We start from the raw sequence: 21,749 nt of genomic DNA on the forward strand, positions 1-21,749 counted from the left end.
TCTACATAAAAAGCCAAATTGATATTCCATATGTGAAAGATCAGTGTACCCAGTATCACCACAAAAACAGAAACTACTAACAGATTAAAGCTGCTTAGTCTCCCTGAGAGATCCAAATCTCATGTTTCTCTCCCAACAGTTCACCTCTCCCACTCCCACACTCAGTGGTTCTGTGCTCTCTGCACAGCATCCTGGAGCAGTCTGCAGCACAAGAGGAATTCTCCTAGTAGAAAGAAACCGCAAAACATTGTATTTTCTTTTTGCCAAAAGGTTGAAAATTCTAGAAACCTATCAACTCTTGCATTTTTCTGGATAATATTTTTTTTGGGGGAAATCAATAAAAATATGCATTTAAAAAACATAACACTTTTCACTGTTCACTAAACACTATACTAAAAAAGGAAATAGGTTTGCTTGCAGAAGTTATTAATTTCAAGTCTGGGGCAGGGACATATAAAAAATATAAAGAAGCCATTTTGAAGGGAACCCCTTTGCCAAATTTGGGACATTATGATCATCAATGTAAAGTAATATAATAATGAATTATAAACCTATGAGTAAATAAGAATCTGAGTTAATGGAGAAATAAATTAACAAATAGGGGAAGAGGAAGCACTTCTTACACACAGTGAAATGGAAGGAATATAGAGCTAAAAAAAAAAAATCAGTAGATCTAAAAAGAGTGGGGAAAAGTTTACTTTATCAAATCTGTATATTTAGTGTATAGTTATTTGGATTAACCTTTGTTTCTCTCATGAGATTATAAGCAACAATAATGCATTGTCTCTGCTTTCTTTCGCCAGCACAGTCTCTGGCATACACTGGGCATTCAATAAATATTTGCTGAATAGTGCCAGTGCCTCAGTTAAGTCTCAAAACCATCTCCATTCTGTTCAATATCTAGAATTAAGACTGATGACCCAGATATAGTTCATGTGCTAAAAGAAAGTATAGCAGTGTCTATATTTGACACTCTATCTACCAAGGCTCTGACCTTCATAATGCAAATAGACTAGAGAAGAGATCCCAAATCATAAAGCATTCTCATTAACTTATAAGTTTATAAATTTAGAATAACATTTCCATTTTAAATTTCAGTCTACATGATAAGTATTAAAAGATTATAAGTATTATTCATTTTAAGAAGTTCATGTAGGTACATACACATAAATGAAAATTGTAGGAACATATATTGAAGCCAACTACTTTTAATGAATAATTTAATGACAAAGGAATTTAATGAAGTTTTAAAAATACAAGCACTATGAATTAATGCTATGTCAAAGATGTTCATAAACATGACAAAAATCTTAATGACGTGACTACACTACTCCTAATCAGTCCCCAAAGGACAAATGGAGATCAAGAATTCATTGCTAAATCTAGATCAATCTAATAAAGGTTGGTAAGACAGAATAAAGATTCTTTCTTCGATACATTACAGTATCACACATCAAAAAAATATTTACTGACCTCCTTGATAGTCCAAATTGCACTGACATTTGTTATTGATTGGCCCCAGATAGCAACCTTTATTCTGTAGAGCAAATTAAGCAGGATCAGCTAGTCTATTAATAGGCAAATAAAATTCATTAGTGAGCTAACAATTTCATTTTTACAGATGCCACTAGCCTTGAAGGCTTATTACTATTCAACATTATCTGATGTTCAGACTGAATCTAATTTCATAAAATAACAACATAGAAATGTATTTTTAAGGTTTCCATCAGTATTTTTCATTTCTCTTCTTAGACAATAATCAGCATGTATAATTCCTTAACACTCAACTGAACATTGAATATTATTCTGAAGTAACACACTTAAAAAGATTCTTCCTAAAAGAATATATTTATTTGAAAAGAAGAAGCCCTAGTAAGCCAATATAGTTTCAATCAAATTTTCTAGCTAGACTAATTAAAACTATAAAGAAAAAAAATCAAAATTATAATTCCTTTTAGATTGGTTCTTAACTGTCTCCATTTCTTTAGGCCACTTTCTCAAACACAAATGAAAAGCATCTCATTTCTCCACAAATCTGTACTTTTCAAACACTCTTTATACTAAGAAAAAAAGGAAAACAAGAAAATGTAGCTATAAGTCAGAGTAAGTCAAATACTATAGTAACAAAACAAGAAGACAAAATGGTTACTGGAGAGAGAGAGAGAGGGGGGGGGGGGAGGGAATATGCAATGTAGGCAAAATTAAAAAGTTATTTTTTCTTTTCCTCCATTTTTTCCTCTTTAAAGTAGACCACGGTAAAAACAGTAGACTCTGTCTCCCGGGGATGGTTTAGCGGAGTGCATGTCCTTTCCAGATACCATTATGTCTTTCTGGATCATAATCCTCCCTGAAGTTCTTATGTGTCAGAGCCTGTGAACAGTGGAAACTGAAGTGCTTGAAAGACAGAGGATGACTCTGCTCCCCCCGAGGGGGTAATAAAACTTAGAGCCCTTCCTTCTCTCTCAAGGAGACAGGTGTTTATATCCCAGGGTGCAGGCCTTCCCTTCCTTTCTGGAGAGAATCTGTTTATATTTCAAAGTAAGAATCAAATCACTTGGGCAGGTCAGTGGCTTTTACTTCTTTTCCTTCTCTTTCCTTCCCTCCTTTCCTCACTCTCCCTTTCTTTTTACTTCTTCACCCCTTCTCTTTTCTTCTCTTCCCCCTCCCCATGATCCCCCACTGCCATTGAAGGAAGGGGTGAGCAGATGTGCTAGCAACGACTATATAAGCTCCACGTTTCCTAATTTTTGAGCTAGTCTCCTATGGTGCAACTCGTGTTATCATGTGTCCCTGTGGAAAGCTAGATGTATTGTGAATAAATATAAGTCTGTTCCCTAATCCAGTGTCTCCTATTTCTTTTTGTGTGCACATGTCTATACATCAAGTACACAATGAAATTAACTTGTGGTAGGTTGCATGTAGATAGGGTAATGTCTTAGACCCTTCACAAGTCTTAACAGGTCTCTGACCATATTTTAGTAGTGGCCACTAACTTGATGAATGCTGTACAATTTGGAAATGCCCACAGTATTTGTCATGATATAGTTAGAGCTGCATTTCCCACCTATTCATTTACTAAATCAAGAAAAAAATGAGATGAGATATGAGACTATGTTATTTTCTTAAAGACAGAATCCCATCCTATATAATAAAGAGGTAACATGCGAAGTGACCCTCATGCCCTTGCACAAGATGGCCATCCCCATGTGGTCAAAGATGGTCACCACAAAATGGAGAGGGCAGTTAGGGGTGACTGGGCTGGCAGGGGAGGGAAGTTGGGGGCAATCAGGCCAGCAGGGAAGGGCAGTTTGGGATGATTGGACCAGCAGGGGCACAGTTAGGCATCCATCGGGCTAGCAGGGTAGTAGATAGGGAATAATCAGGCCGGCAGGCAGAAGCGGTTAGGAGCAATCAGGCTGGCAGGCAGGTGAGCAGTTAGGAGCCAGCAGTCCCAGATTGCAAGGGGGATGTCCCACTTACATGAATTTCGTGCACCAGGCCTCTAGTTTTATAATATGAACTATAGAGATATTTCTTTCCTCCCACTCCTTCACACATAAATATGTACCATGAAAACAAACACTTTAAAAACCCAGCTACAAACAAGATAGTAAAAATCAGCAATGGTTAATTTAGACTGAATGTTCAGCTCCCTTTTTTTGCACTTTGAGCAAACACATGAATAGTTGTATCAGATTTCCCTTGGACACCAATTTTTCAGTCTTATCACAAAGTTGGCTATAAAAATACAGTCAAAAAATTTATGTGGTAACTAAACTTATTAAATGTATCTCCCACTGCTTCCAAGTATAAATATCAGCTGGAAACCAGTTAGTAAAGATATTCAATATATCATTTTCTAAAATGAAATAAATAGCTGTAAATTAACTTCAGACTATTTAATGTAAAATACTGTGAATAGCTACCCAGAGAATTTTCTATGGTGTTATAAAAGACAGAAAAACGATTACAAACATTGCTTTAGTACTTCCTGGGTTTATATTACTGTTATTTAAAAATGTAAATAACAGTATAAAATAAAAATGTGTATAAATTAGGTTTTATTATCAACAGAATTAATGAAAAACTAAATAAAATATTTTACAAAAATGAATACCACAAGAGTCAATACTTTTAAAATATTATTTAACCTGATCATTATATATTTTTTGTAACCCAATGCTATAATTATACAAATTACATAAATTAACAAATAATCTAATAAAATCATTTCCTCAGTCTGAAATACTTGATTTAACTCAACTATGAATTTATATGGAATCTTTCAAACAACAAAATTTATGACAAATTATATATAATTTCACTAACTTTACTTTTTATGTAAAATATGCATTTATGTCAGAAAACATGCATTTATGTATTGGCCACATATACTATAAAGTATATATTCAAAGCCCCATAGTTATAGCTGTTTTCATGCAAAGCATTTTGGAGGTATGAAACAGAACCAACAGAGGAAAATTACACAATAATATGGTTTAAAAATAACACCTAGTAAGAGAACAAAGCAACTTGTACTATCTTCACATTTGGCAATGTAAATCATGAAGAGGTGCACCAAAGAAGACAGGAAGAATGAGAAAATGGATGGAAAAGTTGATAGCTTCTATAAGGGAATTATACTAATCAGACACATAAAAATAGAGATAACATACTACTATATAATAAATAAAGTAGATGGAGATTTGCTTTCCAGGTTTGAATGATTATATATGTGCCCTGGTATTTCATAATAAATCTAATATAAAGAAAAGCAGTTTTGGAAAAGTAAATTTGTTTTCTCCTTCTCCCAGCCCCCCACAAGATTATGCACAGCATTTATTTCTTTTAATCTTTTGGCTTAAGACCTGTAGACTATGCAAGGATAGAACTAAACATAGTTTATATTCTTAAAATTTCTAAGTTTCATACTGAGACAAACTATTCCACCATGCTCTGTCCATTTGTGTTATAATTCCAGAAGCCACTAATTACCAAATTTAGAAAGCTCAAATTCCAAAGATATGTACATACTTGTATATGTTTGTATGTGCCATGAGAAAATAGAATACACTTTAAGGGTAGGAGTACTGGGGAAGAAAGAGGTGAGGGGAAGAAAAAGTAATTCATTCGCTTTTTCTTTTCTTTTTTACACTTGTGTGTTGATTTACTTGTTACAAGAATGTATTACTTCAGTAACTGAAAAATTATCAAAAACAAAGGGAAAAAGGAAGGTTAATAACAATGAAGATCTGAAAATGCAATACAAATATTCCATATTAAAAATTATTCCCTTTGCAAATGAAGAGAACATTACTAGTTAATAAAAAGCTGTTATGTATATATAATTTCAAGAACATAATTGAGTACTCATATTGTAAACTAAATTTCAAAAAAATTAAATTTTCTCTGTTCTCTTAAAAATATAAAATTTTTAAAGGATTCAGAAGTTTCTTCCCTAAGGTTTAATGAATAGAAATTAAAGGAAGAAATAATATATTAACTTATAATATTTCTATCTCATGAAAAATAGCTAAGTCAGATTGATAGCTTAAATGAAAAGAAAGTCAGGTAATTTCATATGTCCAACAGAAATGACTATAACTAGATAAAATAATATTAAGAGTAAATTTATATAATGAAACATTTTTTTGTAAAAATACCAATATTCTTTCATTGTTCTTTACAGCCTACAGGGGAGAAAAGTTCCTTAATTAGGTAATGAAAGCAATTTTTGATGTCATTCCCACATCTCCAGGTTGTTCTGCCCTCAACCTACACAGCCTACATGGAACTTGAAGTTGGTTGCCGCCTAATTCTTTAAAAATAAATCAAACTTATGAAGACTACTACATCTCCCATTTAAATATTCATCAAACACTGTCTGAGCACCAAATGTGTACCAACCAGGTACTGGTAAGGCCATGACAACATGTTATGCAAACATAGAGATCGCCCAATTCCTTATGGAACTTACAATCTTATCATGAAAAGTGGAATTAATAAAAAACAACCGGGGGGGGGGGGGGGAGGGGGGAAGGTAAAACTGTAACTAGAAATATGAAGATATATACTATGTTATTATGTAGTTAACCACAGGAAGGTGAAAGTTAGGGAGGTAAAAAAAAAAAAAGGTGGGAGGGAAGGGGCTTCTCAAAGAAAGATGAGACCTGAATGGTTTAGTAGAGGACAACCAAACAGAGAATAAGAAATGTGTGAGCAGAGGAAACAAGCTGTGCAAAAGCTCAGAGGTAAAGAGAAGAGCATCTCCATGATAAGGGTCTGAAAGAACCAGGGAGGTGGAAAATGAGGAAGGAAAGGGTGTGAGGCAGATATGGAAGGAGGTAATGCCCACACAATATAGGTACTCTGGGCCCTTTTAAAGGAGCTCATTTTGTGCTCTTAATTGTTAAAATGTCTCCTTCCTCAAAACCATGCTTTTATCTTCCTTTGGGAACATGTCTCAATTGGGGGAAGGGAGGAACAAAGAGGGCTGACAAGAAAGCAGCACTCAATTCACAAATAAATGTTATGTTAGACAAATTTGATATAACAGAAGCACTGGTACCAAGAATTAGTGATGTCAGTTTCTGGAGGTAGAAACATTTTTTAGGCAAAAGGGCAAATGAAAAGTTCCGTTATTAAAGTACAAGAGGCCCGATGCAAGAGTATGCCTTACTTCCTCCAGCTTCCCTCCAGCACCCTAAACCCGGGCTTCCCTGGGGCCACTGGCACCCAGGACCTGGGCTTCCCTCACAGAGGGAGGCCCCGCCCACCTGCCGCAGCCCACAATTGGTGACCTGGACCTCCCTCTTTGGGATAATCATGGAGCTCCCTGATTTATTGCCCTGTACTCTGTGGCCTGGGCCTCCCGCTGCGGAGCAATCATGGGGCGATGGCCGGCCCCCCGACCAATTGCATCACTCCCATCTTGGCTGGCCTGGCACCATTGGGTGTCATAGCGTGGTCCTAGATGGTAGTCCAGATGGTCATTCCACTCACTGTTCAGCCATTCGAACAATTTGCATATTAAACTTTTATTATAGAGGATTGAAGTTAGCATGGTAAAATGTGTTTCAATTGTACATAATTAAATGTATATAAATTAAGATAAGAAGCAATGCTGAGAGAGAAAAAATAAATCCCTTCAGATAGTAAAAGTTAAATTAATCTATAATTATTAGTCAACTTTTAAAGGTAGGTTCTAATTAGAATCTAACATGAACCAAAAAGTTATAAACAATGAAGAAAGAAAAAACAAAATACACATCTGAATAAGGAAAACCAAGGTTGAAGAATACTTTTTGTTCTCTTTAACACTATCAAACCTTGAAACTAGAAGCAGACTTTTGAGTAAAAAGCTACTTAAATAAGAATCTTAACTTTTCTGATAATGTAAAAAATAAACAAGTTGAATTACTACATATCCCAAAATCTCTGAGGAAGTTTCTAATTTCTTTTCCATCACTGTAACAAAGTTTGTATAACAAGAAAATCTCAATAGGGTTAAGGCATCAATTATTTTCCCATTCTGCAAGTTACACAGGAGGAGGGGAATTATTAACAGGAATGATAAAGCTGTACTTGCATTTGGTAACACAAAGAGAAGCTTACAAATGAGACGTCTCATTAGTTTGAGCAGATGGATCAAAATTAAAGGCTGAATCGCCAACTTTTAATTTCCCAATAGCCAAGAAGAGCTTGAAGTCTTGCAGAGTATGACTGTTGAAAAGTCAACATGAAAAGATTTTCTCCATCTGTCATCACACATGCTTGAGTGAAACACAACTGCCTCCTACTGTTTTTAATACTTTTCAGGCAAAGCTGCACGTAAAATCTATTAAGTATATGAGCCCACACATTTAGATGACTGGTACACTGAAACCCATGAAATAGTATGATCAGAGACTATCAGCATGGCTTTTGAAGGTGACATTGCTCTATTCTAATTTAATCTAATGGGAGAAAAGCAAAATTAATTCCTTTACATATATATTTAATTAAAATTATTAATTTTTAATCATGAGAAGTATTTATTTACCTGAGAATGTGTTTTTCTTTTCTTTTAACAGACACCGCAGTTAGTCTATTTAATAAAGATCTGAAAAGGAGCTGCTCTGATAAAATTATTTAGGAAAACCACAACTAGGAAGAAAACCCCAAATACAAAACAAACTGAAGGTTAAGAAAACAAATAAAATCAAGGAACATTCCCTAGAAAGATTTTTTTAACTGGGTTGTTAGGGAGAGAGTAGCAGAGAAAATTCTGTTTCCCTGGACTAGAATAGACTAATTCACAATTTCTTATTGCTATACACTAACAGCTAAAGTATATTTAAAAGGCAACAAAATAAAGCTAACATTCATTAAGTACACAGCCCCACAAGAAATAATTTATATTTTCTTAACAGAAAAGCCGAGACCGGTTTGGCTCAGTGGATAGAGCGTCGGCCTGCGAACTGAAAGGTCCCAGGTTCGATTCCGGTCAGGGGCATGTACCTTGGTTGCGGGCACATCCCCAGTGGGGATGCTGCAAGAGGCAGCTGATCGATGATTCTTTCTCATCGATGTTTCTAACTCTCTATCCCTCTCTCTTCCTCTCTGTAAAAAAATCAATAAAATATATTTTTTAAAAAACAAACAAGGAAAAGTACCTTTACTGAATATGTAGATGGCTACTTAATAACACTGCATTAATATGAGTCAGTTATGGCTATATCTGAATACCAGAAGCACAGCTCTCTCTGCCTGTCTGCTTTTCTATCTCTGTCTCCATCTGTCTGTCTCTCTCTCTCTACACACACAATTTATTGTACTTATATATACAATAAAACATTTAAACAGAAGAGTCTTAGAATGAAGCACGTAAGACCTTTCAGTTATCAGAGTTAGGCAGAATAATATAATTGAAGCGTTAATTTGATGGTCAGTGTTTTAGATAATAAAATAAAAAGATTGTTAAATCATATATATTTTTTTGTTTTCTGATAGATATATACATACAAGTTCATTTGGTGAAATTTATCACTTGGAGACTTATACAAAGAGAACTGATAACTGGGGTAGTATTATATTCAACCTCAATTAAGAGGGGGAAGAAAAAGTCCTGGCTGGTTTAGTTCAGTGATTAGAGCATCGGAGGACTAAAGGGTCTTGGGTTCAATTCCTGGTCAAGGGCATGTACCTCGGTTGAGGGGTAACCAATTAATGTCTCTCTCATATGGATGCTTCTCTCCCCACCCCACCCCCACTTTTGCTCTCTTTCACTCTGTCTGAAAATCAATGCAAAAAACATCCTTGGGTGATGACTAAAAAAAAAAAAAAAAAGAAAGAAAGAGGGGAAGAAACACAACTCAGAAACTCTATTTTATTAGGAAGTTCTTTGTTAACTTTGTAATAAAAGCAGAGGACTGCAGCTTAAAGTGAAGTGAATGTATCACTTCAAGGAGATGGAAAAGGGAAAATAATCCAGTGGGGGGTTCTAAACCACTGAAAACAAACTTCCACATGGGCCTCAGTCATCAAAGACCCCGGTGAAGTGGCAATTCTTGTGTGATGAATTAAATAAAGATTGGCTAGTCTTGTTGAAAGAGAGATCTACCTCAGCTTCCAAAATCCAAATGTGTGACAATTCTCCTTCCCAAGTATCCACACTACAATTTCAGTCCTGGACATACTACAAAGGTAACTGGCAGAAGCTGCCATGGATCAAGCTACATGAACTTACAGGCCAAATAGCAGTTGGCAGAGCAACTTGCATATAGAAGACTTAAACAGAACAATCCCTTTTAAAAGACTGAAACAGGAAAAGATCTCAGTTTGGGGCAACCTTTTCAAAGTTACACACATAATATAGGTAATTTAAAGCAATGAAAAAGATAAGGCTTTGTTCTCAAATTGTGTTGCAAAAAGAGCTTTTAACTTGAGATGACTGCATTAATGTAAAAGACTAAGGCGCTGCCTTAGCAACTCGGCACTTACAATCTGAAGGCACTGGCTTGGGCATTTGTAACACTAGCAATACTAGAGGCAACTATCAACTAGTGGGCCACAGACCTGATGAATCTTATATTTCCCACTATTCCACCTCACTAAGGATGTTAAATCTTTAAAGATGAGGCAATTCATCACAATCAAATTATATTTACCAAGGATTCCCCTTGCACATGACACTAGGCTATAAACTTAACCACAAGATTTCTTTATAACCCAGTTTAACAGGACCTGTCGTACCAGAACACAAAACCTAAAAGAACAATATTGCATAAAACACACCATTACTTTTTTAATCTAACATCTTTAATCTAAATGTTTATTTACATTTTCTATTCATGGTTCTGTGATATTTTTGGACAGGAATAACATAATACATAGGTTACAGAAACTATAGGAATAACTGAGAAAAGATAGGGAATAAAATGGGTTAACAAACGGAAAAGAAACCAATAGAAACTATTTTTGGGTGGAAGAATTAGCAGTAATTTTCTCCCTGCTCATTTTTGCTTTTTGGTGTCCCCAAGGGTTAAATTTGCTTAAACTCTCTTTTTGCTCAGTCTCTTTTATAGCAGTAATATTTACACAACATTTTAAAAATACAAATACAAAGGCCAGAGAACAAGGGTCACTGTATAAAGCAAAAACAGCATTGTCTAAAACAGAACAAAATAAAGTATACCTGGTGTCCAGCCTTTACTTGCTTCAGGACACTTTCATAACATACTTCATCCATGTTATTCAACTGTTGTACCTTAAAGTGTTTAAAACAAACAACAAAAATCAGATGAAGCAATTATAAAACTTCTTACTACAAAAATACTGCCAATTAAAATGCATCATTATTTACTTTCAGACTAGCTAGAATGCAGAAATAGCAAAGGCAATATAAATATCTAACATATAACAACCTGATAGAAACAAACACAATTAAAAAATACAAAGAAAACACATCACACAATACTTTCAGAGTACTAAGCGTGCCACATCTTTTAAAGACAGTAATTTTAAGGATAATATATCAATACTACTCACACATATTAACTTTAAATCATTTTAAAGTTATTTTCTCTGCTTTTCCCCGACAAGTCCATTCTTTAGGCTGTTTTTCTTCTATAATCTATAGAGTTTTCCTATGTAATTTTCAAAATCACCAGAACACTACCAATAGAATGTCATGGTATAGAAAACTGAAATCTAAAGAAACACTGTTTCTGTAATGTATATGTAGAAAGGTAGATCATTTTCTACAGTAACATATTTCTGGTTAATTGGAAATTTAATATCAAATTTATAAATTAAGAAAGGGTTTCTTTCATTCTTACAATTAATTCTGAGCAAACTGTCAATCAAAAGGAAGTGGTTAACCCAAAGGAGAAGGCATATGAAACAGCCTATGTATTTTTACTTAACATTTATTAAGAGTTTGGAGGGAATGAAAATGTCATATACAACTGAAATGACTATGATTTATATTTTTTGTTTTAATAACATAAACACTTCAGCATTCAGAAACTCATGTTTTATAACGACTACAGTAGATAATCACAAGATAATTTACTCCCCATTAATGATTCAGAAAACAACTCCTCCAAATAAAGTGTAGATTTAAGTTGAGTTCTGGCCAAAGTAGTTACATATTTCAAATTAGACATGTCACACACACCATTTTCCATGTTCTTCCATAACAACTGAATCATATCATGACATTTTAAATGAAACTCTGAGAAACTTATAAGGATTTCTTCTTAAAGGAAATGACAAATTAACAACTGGTTAGAAAATATATCAAACACCCTTAGGAAATGCATAATGGTTACCAACTGTACCATATATTTCAGCTGAGTGTAAAAATAATTAATTTTAGTAAGACAAAAATCTATATCTATAACATAATTAATTTATTGTTTACACTATGTAAGATATGTAAAAGTCTTTTTTAATTTTGCCATATTTCTAAACCTTCAAAATAATTATAATGGTTCATACTCTAAAACCATTACTTTTATGATTATGATACTAACATATTGTGGTGAAAATAGTTTGCATTTAATTAGCTTTAATTGATTTGCCAATTTGTATGATGAAATGAAAAAAGATTTAAAGTAGCTGACAAGTATCTGAAAAAATTTCCTTTTCTATATTTTTCTGTTTTAAGTATCTGCTATCATTTAAATGGTTAAGCTGAGAGAATACTACAGCTATCAAGAAGCAGCTTTACAAATGTCCTGATGATAAATTAAATTAAAATTAAATTAATAAATATATATAAAGACATGATTAAAAAAACAAGCAACAAGTAATACTAAAAAAAAACACAAAAAACACTTGTAGTAATTAATGAAGGAACTTTTTTTTTGTTAACTATCACTATATCATAAGCTATCTTCACGTGCATAAATTGGAAATGACATCCTGCAATTCTAAAGGTACGTTAGTTTTCTTCAATGTTGATAGAGCATATTAACTCTTGAAATGACAGTCATTTCTGATATTTTTTAGCTGAGTATTTTATTTATAATAATGTAAAATAGACCTATTTTATTAATAATATTGTTTTTAGATAAGAAATAATCCCATATAATAAAGGGCTAATATGCAAATCAATCTAACAGCAGAACAATCGGTTGCTATGACATGCACTGACCACCACGGGGAAGACGCTCAACACACTAGCTACCCCCTGGTGGTCAGTGCACTCCCACAGGGGGAGTGCCACTCAGCCAAAAGCTGGGCTCATGGGGAGCAGGCCTAAGATGTCAGATGCACATCCTCTGGACTGGGAGAGTACAGGCCGAGCTGCATGAATTTTGTGCCCCAGGTCTCTAGTGTAATATATTAATAATCAAGATTGACAGTTTTTTAAGAGATCATATGGTCTGTGAAAATTATCCTAAAGTTATTTCTTCTACAGATTAAAAAAAAATATGTTGTTAAATAGAATGATAAATATATAAATTTAATGCAAAATAAAGTATTCCTTCATGATATTTAAAAATAAAAGTCAGCAATGGATAGACCTAGAGAACATTATAATAAGTGAAATATGTCAGTCAAAAAAGACAAATCCATATGATTTCACTCATATGTGGAACTTAATGAAAAAACTGAAATACCAATCAAAATAGAGACAAACTCATAGATACAGAGCAGGCAGACAGCTCTGGTGGTAGTGGTGGTGGGTGGGGAGGGGCTGGGGCAGGTGGCAGTGTGCGTACGTCTAGGGATTGAGCAAAAAGAAACCGAGAGAAAACAAAGGGATAAATTATTTAAATAAATAAACAAGCACAAATCCAAAATAAGCACTTTAATCCTTCAAATGATTACAAGGTAATACTAACAATCTATTGTAGATAAACAAACTTTTTAAAGTATTATAAGGAATTTCAGAAATGCCACATATATATAATTAGTATGTATCAATTATATATAAAACAAACTAAATAGAGCACCTCCCTTAATAGTTGCTACCATATGATTATTTTCAATTGCATATAAGATATTATTTAGTTTAAATAATATACCAACATATGTATTATTGGCTAATGAGAGCCTTTTATTATTTCACACTGTCCTTCAATCATATCAAAATAACTTTTTGAAATGCATATTCTTATATGTAATTTGTATTCCTAGTTGAGAATACAAAATGTACTTTGATAATAGCAATGCAAACTACTATAAGCAACTTTTTGGAGAAGAGATTACTCTAGTACACATAGTGGAGAAAGTTCTTTGTCTAGGACAGTGTTCAGCAAACTGTGGCTCGAGAGCCATATGCGGCTCTTTGGCCCCTTGAGTGTGGCTCTTCCACAAAATACCACATCCTGGGCGAGTCTATTCTGAAGAAGTGGCGTTAGAAGAAGTTTAAGTTTAAAAAATGTGGCTCTCAAAAGAAATTTCAATCATTGTACCGTTGATATTTGGCTCTGTTGACTAATGAGTTTGCCAATACCTGGTTTAGCATATTGTATTTGTAATGCTACTGAAATGGTTTTTTGGAGCCACTAAGAATACTAAATACACCAACAGAAATAATTTCAAAAAAAAAGGCATAATTACTAAAATGAATACTTACCTTATTTGCACCTTTAACCCCCAGAAATGTTTGTCCAAGAGGAACTGGTCGGAAACGGCCATCAAAGAAAAAAAGGCCAATGTAGGGATTAACGTGTAAAAATGCAGCAACATCGAGGTAGTTGGGTAAGGTTGCAGAGAGGCCAAGAATCCTTATCATACTCTGTGTAGATTCAACCTATATGGATTATTTTAATTAATGTATAAAGTAGATTCAACACATCTGGATTTTTATTAAGTTTAAAATAAGTTTTAGTAAATATAAAGTATGAAACATTCACAATAAAACAAGATCCCTAAGAAATATAGAATATTAACACATAACCTAAAAGACAGGAAATATGAAAGAAAAGTGGCCTAACTGTGGCATCAGGGATGATATAAAATAACTGAAATGTATGTTTAGTATATTTTCTGAACTAGAAAAATTGTATTAGTTAAATGTTTTCTTCTTTTTTTTTTCCCTAAAAATGTATCAGGGTCACAATAAAATACAGTAAATTTCATAAATGAGAAAATAGGCCACATTCTCGTATGACAATGTTATATATCTAGAAAAATAAAACCAAGGAATGGCCAAAAATTATATTCACTTCACAATTAAAATACATTATTATGATCCCATGATGTCCCTATCAACAACTTCACAGCAGTTTTCCGCTCAGTTGAGAAGACTCAATTAGTATAAGAAAAGTGGTCCGAGTGAGTACTATGAATACTTTCAGAATCATCCATCCAGCAACACTGGCTTAGGACTTAATCTTTAGTCATTGGTGAAACAGAACTAAATTAAAACACAAATTCACAATATAGGTAGATATGGATGAAAATTAAAGTACAAATATAATTTAAGAACAATAGTTGTCCTACTTTTTACCATGAATTTGCTTTTAAAGAAATCTTACAGAAGTCAGCAAAAACCCAAGTCCAAACCAATAAAAATGAAGGAATTCTAAATAAGATGACCACGCCCATTATTTAAGTAATCTCCTTTACAAGTGGTAAGAACTTTTTATAGGGATTAGAGTGATGATTTTTAATTATACAATAGTTCTAGGTAGTACAGGTGGTTATATGAAAGAAAAAAAATGATTTTTTATTTTAAAATCATTATTTACAACAACAAAAATTATTACAATAAATATGGTACCCTACAAACACCAGAGATACTTTTCTGCTAAAAATCTATTAGAAAAAGAACTGTATTATTATCTAAAAATACAATCCTATAATTCTCAATATAGATGAGACTATATGAGAAATATATCATTTTAAATAGTGATAATTTGGAATTTCATATCCTAAGCCAAATCTCAAAGCTCTACACAATATATCTATTCAACTAAAAATTGTTAATTGTTAAAAAACTGCCAGGGGTCTTTATCCAGCATTTTAACGGGTTCAGGAATCTGGAGAAGGCGCTGTGTGTAAATTAATCAGGAGTCGAGAGATGAAATATAATTTTGGAAGGCATTTTGGGGAGCCAAAGGAGCTTGGCTAAAGGAACCAAGTTTTTTCATCTCTCTAGACCCTTTGCTTTTTATTAACACAAACTGTCCTAAAGCAAGGTAGATATACATATCAAAGGGTAAGGTTTGGTATACAGAATCCATTGTCAGATTGGGAAAACTGCCTACAGCTGTTCAGGTGTTTGGTCAGTAGGAGGCAATAACATGTAGAATAAGATGGCCTCAGCTATCTGGCAGCAAGCAATCATTTATGCATCCTTTTCAGGTTTGGGGAAATACCCTCAGACATTTCCAACAGGCAATAACATATGTGATTCAGCCCTTGCTGAGTCCTCAAGTTCCATCAACCTTTTGATGAAATTCTTGCATTTATGACCTGCTGAAATTAGCTTCAGGCAAAAAACTATAAAAAATTATATTCTACAGCATCCTCTTTATCATTAGCTCTAAAATGAAGCAATAAACTTTTATGATGTTAAAATCTAAGTTTGAATAGTTTCCCTAACTCATGAAAACAGTTAAGAAGACAATATTAATTCAATGGTGTTAACTACAACAGATTTGGCCTTTTTTATACTTTTTTCTTTTCCAGATTGCTTTCAATTATCCCTAATACTACCATGCAATTCAGAACCAGAACAGAACTATACTGCATTAGAATAGCTCCCTTACGCTCTTGTTAGTTACCAATGTTGAAGTGCTATGTAAAACACTGCCATCTACTGCAATCACAAGGAATAAATAAAACAGGTACTTTACTATTTAATAACAATAGTTGCTAGTGCTGTGCTAATACATTGAAAATATGATTAAAATCTAGTAGGGGACACAAATGAAGATATAATTAATTATAGCAAGTTGTGAAATTACAAGGAAGACAGGTAAGTGCTAAAAATGTGCAAAGAAAGGAAATATAGAGAAGTCAGAAAAGGTGTAATTTTATTGAGTGGCACACTCAAAAGAATAGATTTTTTTCAATAGGTGGATGTGTAGAATGATGGAGATATATACTTTTGCATTTATAACCCTTAATATCATAACTAAAAATATACTCTGACTTAAATACGACTAGTTTCATCTCTGAAAAGTGTCAGTAGTGCTCTATGGAAAATAAAGAAGGAACAAATAGTTCTGTGTGGCCGGACCCTATGGGTACTAAAAAATATGTAGAAGTTAAAATTAGATGAGAGAACCAAGATGGCAGCATAGGTAAACAAACACCTATACTTTCTGCCTCTCAAAACCACATGAAAATTACAACTAAAAGGCAGAACTACCACCCAGAACCACGGGAAAGCTGGCTGAGTGGAAGTTCCACAACTGGAGAGGTGAAGAAAGTGCATTGAGATCAGTAAGAGGTTTGGAGGCACAGAAAGAGCTGGCACCTGGATGTGCTGCTTTAATTGGGAGGGAGATACAAGCTCCTGCTTGCTCTGAACTCCAGTCACTCTGAACTATGAACAACAAAGTGACAACATATCTATCAACAAAGTGACAACATACCTACCAACAAGTGAAGCTAAAAACCAAATGAATAAAAAAATCTCATGAACAGAATAGACTGGTGAATGTAACAGAATCAGGGGCATGGAAAGAGAGCAGACTGACAATTCTTGGGGGGAAGGGGCTGTGGGGGGTGCAGGAAGAGACTGGATGAATTGCTTACACCTATGGATGAGGTCAGTGTGTATGTGGGGGGGGTGGGGGCAGGGGAAAGCCTGGAGTGGGGTGGGAACTGAGTGGAGGGGAGCTATGGGGGGGAAAATGAGGAACATCTGTAATAATCTGAACAATAAAGATTTTTTAAAAAGGGGGAAGTTAAAATTAGACAGATTAGGGTTTCAATAGTCCTAATGTCAGCTAAGCAAATTGAATATTTTTCTTAAGATAACAAACAGCAAGCTATAAAGTTTATGAGTATAGTAGTTATGATAAACTATATAACTGGAATCTGAATATATTATGGAAGTGCTAATGTATAAAAAATATTAACATATATCTATGTTACATTATATTGCATATTTCTATATCATATTAACATATATTTACATAATTATATTACTTATAATAAACCTATAACATATACTTTTAATATATTTTATATATTTAACTTTATAGGATATATTTATAAATTATATATACAAAATTATACCATTATGCAGTTATAAATAATTTACAAAATATTTATAAATTTATCATTGATTTAAAATGTACAGGATACACACATCTATTTTCTCCCTCAACTGGGCATGCTCAAAAAATAAAGATGTCCCAATCAAATCCCTTGTAAACATGCTAATGATAGGCCTCCTGGTAAATGTACTAATGATATTTACTTGACCTCTAATGTTCTATAGTTGCAGGAATGTCTATCTTTGTTATGCTTTTAGCTGAGGGACATGTTCTCTCTAAATGGTCAATCTAAATAAACCTGGAATATGGCTTCCTGAAAAATACCACTAAACTATAGAAGTACCAAGGGCATAAAATCAAAACATCTCATGATCAAAATAGTTCTCTTTTGTGTAAATGATACCCTGCATACTTCTTTTGAGATCTCATATGTAAAATACGGGAGAAGCGATTGGGCATGGAGAGGAGAGAATTAGATGAAATTGCTAGTATTTTCCTTTGGTCTACCATGGTTTAATACTGTTAGCCAATATTAGCTTTAGCTTTGCGATACAGGTTTAGATCAGAAGTTTTCCAGTATTTATTTTAGTTCAAGAGACTTCAATAAAATAAGACTTAAAAAAGAAGGTAGGGTATTTATAACATGAAAATGAAAGAGCCAAAGTTTTCTCCACAGTAAAATTAACTTTATCCCCATGAGCAATACATATTAATATTTTTTTGCATGCTACATTTAAATTTAAAAAGTTACTCATACCTCCATAATAAGCTTTTAAGTAACTTTCTCTTACCTGTCGTAAAGTACGTGCCACGATGCTTTCTAATACTGGTCCTCTATCTTCATGTAGTAAATGAACTTCATCAAGAATGAGGAGCTTTACAATTTGGGAAAGAGCTACATCCCCAACACTCTTTCTTGTCACTACATCCCATTTTTCTGGTGTGGTCACAAGCATCTATAAGACAAGAAAAGATAGTCAAATTAAAAAGGTGAAAAAGTCATATAGATATTTAAATTTTAATTGTGTCACCCAAAAAGAAATATGATTGGCCACCTATGTGTCAGTATAGATCAAATAAAAAGTGTTAAAAAATAACCCAGAATGATATCTAAATCACTGTAGGCAATGGTCACTTCAACAAGATGTTTCTCGAAGTTGTGATATTAAATAGTTATTTAAAAATTATGTAGTCAGTCATTCAATTGTATAGTGAAATGTACAAGAGTCAAGGTTTGTTTTTTGTTTGTTTTTTTAAGTATCTTACAATGAAAAAAATAAGTGACACTATCTTTTAAACCTGCATATTCTCATAATGGCCTTTATTTGAAGAGGGACAAAGGAGTGAACAAAGCATTAAATGGAAATGAAACAGAAACCAAGAATCCACTCTAGGAAGTCACTTGTTTTTATATCTATCCAAATTTAAAGGAAACTTTACTATTGATACTAGTTTTTTTTAAAAAATGCCCTATAATATTAACTATATATGCAGTACTTTACCCCAAAAAGTGATACATATACTACAACATAACTGGCAAATAACAGGAACCCAAACAGTAAGCCACTGGTGATCCAGGGCATATAGTGCCAGGATACTTATGAGAACTTCACATAAGTAGACATTCTGACAAGAAGCTCTGATTATATATCTATTTGCTTTTCACCAGGTGAGTTGTTTGCATCCTCTAAAAGCATACTGTGGCAGAGAAAAAGATGATAAGATTAATAATATCTTCTACTCTAATAACATTATATTAGGAAATAATCTTGTAAGTGGATAATTCAAAGAACACGTGAGGTAGCAAATGGAAACCAAAGCTATTCTTAGCCAGGACATCAGATTATAGACACTGTTACATTATTTTGTGTATCACTAAGAAGTTAAAAAAAAAAGCACTAGAGAGTAAATTTTTAAAATGTGTCTTACAATTGATGAAATATGACACATTCCGTTGAAAATGTTAGAATCTATTAATAAGCTAAAGAGTAGTTCTCATGAATGTTTGTTAACACATCCGTGGTGAAAGCAGTCAGCCTAGAGTTGTTACAAATAACATTCAAATGCTATAGATGTAAACCAGGCAACAGTTTACAAAATTTAGGAAGTCTATCTTCCTTTTAAAACACATAATCACATACCTACTCAATCAGCAAGCTTATAAATTACATGAATGTTTTAATTTAAAGATTAAATCTAAAATGTCACATGGTTTATATTCCAAGGACCTATGTATAATTACAGTTATACTAACCTCTGTTATACACATGTCAGCTCTGATGGATGGCAGTAGCCCCCGTAATAGAATCTGACAGCTAGCGGATTATATCTGCCCCTTAGAACACCACAACAAATCAGTTAGTTCCAACTACTCCCTTTTCTGTATTTTTTTTAATATTCCTTCCTCTCTCATCAATTCACATGTAAAACCCAAAGTCCTCTTAAGTATCTACTTGTAGTTATGTTAAGGATGACAGTCTTCAATTATAAAATGAAAATATATAAATTAATTAGGAAATCTTCAAATATAAAGGTATTCTTACTGCATATTCTTTGTTGAAAAGATATCATGTGGTCAAGCTACAACATGTAATCTTAGTATTTCTATGTTTAAAAACATTCTATACTATTTTTAGTTAAAAATTTCAAAAGCAATATGAAAGAAATAATGTATAATTCAATAAAACATCCTATAACTTTTGAAGGAAGAGAACATGGAGTGCTGAGTAGAGGGGAGAATAAGTTCCTATAATATGTAATTCAAAATCAAACATTCAAGAAAATACTTTCTAGACCACTTGTGTTTACAGCTAAAGTAGAATTCCTTATAGTTCTTTTGGTTGATTAAAAACACTTTCCAATAATCCCAGAACATACATACTGAAGTCTAGTGTCATCGTATAAGCTTGTAAAGGATACAATCCTTTAGTTTTACCTAGGACTTAACTAATTACACATAGAGAAAAATACTAAAATTGTTCATACTGCCATGTGTATAAGCTATAAAGACTTTGCTCTCATCATTCTGGCTGCTTGTCCATAATACCCCGGATCTCAACCCACTAAGTCTTGTAGAACAAGGGTGTGAGATCACTAACAGTGATTCCTCTTTTGTTCACTCACAAAGACAAGTTCTTGACATGTGAATAACTGGTGAGAGAAACTGGTCCTGTGATAAGTCCTGTTCTGTACCATTGAGAAAGAGAACAACAGAGAACAGGTTTCCTTGGCTTTTGTAAAGTAGTCTTCTTCATGGGACTGGTAAAAGTACCCTGAGAAAGTGGGGGGAAATCCTCTCTCATATGACCTTTAACATTTCATAGGCACTTCTCTTTCCTACCACACTTGCACAGCTCAGTTTAGGATTGACTTCTTACTAAAATAGAACACTTTAGGATGTCATATTGTAATACAAAAGTTCTAAGACCTCAAATGTGATGGGCTAAAAGCATATTCTGTAGCTCTTCATAAAAATGATTCCAAAAAATACCAATTTTTTTCATCTTTTCAAATAATTCCAGATATTCAATATTAAGAGATTTTACTAATTCAAGAACAATTAAGCAAAAGTTTGTTGGGGATCTACTATTGGGAAGAAGATAAAGAGAGGATTCTAAATCTTAACAAATTATGGCAGAATATAGGCTGATGAAAATGAGCGCATAGGTAACTAGTTGTCCTTACTGCTTACCTGCTTATATTAAGTGGGATCTTTCTATTTTACTTAGAAAAAGAAGAAAGGCAGGACATGTATACAATTTAATCACAATCTGTGGTTATTCAAAGAAGAATTTCTCAATAGAAGCTTATGACTAATTCATTCACTCCATGTCCATGGTTAGAAATACAAAGAAAAAGCCAAGAAGTTTACAAGCTTATATTTTAAGAAAGAAAGGGGGGGGGGGGCGGGGGGAAGCCAACAAAGAAGTAAAATTGGTCAAAACTCTTCCACAATGTTATGAAATGTTAATGGTCACCTAGGAGGGGGCAGAGGAGGCATGGGGGCAGCTGACCCTATACAAACAAATGCCACTGACTCAGCCCATAACTACACAGAGCCAAGTGAAATTACATATT

At 33.6% G+C, this 21,749-nt stretch overlaps 1 protein-coding gene across 6 annotated transcripts in view; it reads right to left on the bottom strand.

The window, feature by feature from the left end:
• The window catches only part of ASCC3 (activating signal cointegrator 1 complex subunit 3), a 216,905-nt gene that overhangs the window by 128,715 nt on the left and 66,441 nt on the right, over positions 1–21,749 (bottom strand). For all 6 annotated transcript variants that reach the window (XM_084889357.1, XM_084889353.1, XM_084889355.1 and 3 more), the window contains exons 11-13: positions 18,464–18,628; positions 14,072–14,248; positions 10,676–10,747 (exon numbers count right to left, since the gene is read on the bottom strand). In XM_084889357.1, coding sequence (XP_084745483.1) covers positions 10,676–10,747; positions 14,072–14,248; positions 18,464–18,628 — 414 coding nt within the window. The remainder of the gene's footprint in view (positions 1–10,675; positions 10,748–14,071; positions 14,249–18,463; positions 18,629–21,749) is intronic.

Source organism: Pipistrellus hanaki, assembly GCF_964339955.1.
Source record: "Pipistrellus hanaki genome assembly, chromosome: 7".
Lineage (NCBI taxonomy): Eukaryota > Metazoa > Chordata > Mammalia > Chiroptera > Vespertilionidae > Pipistrellus > Pipistrellus hanaki.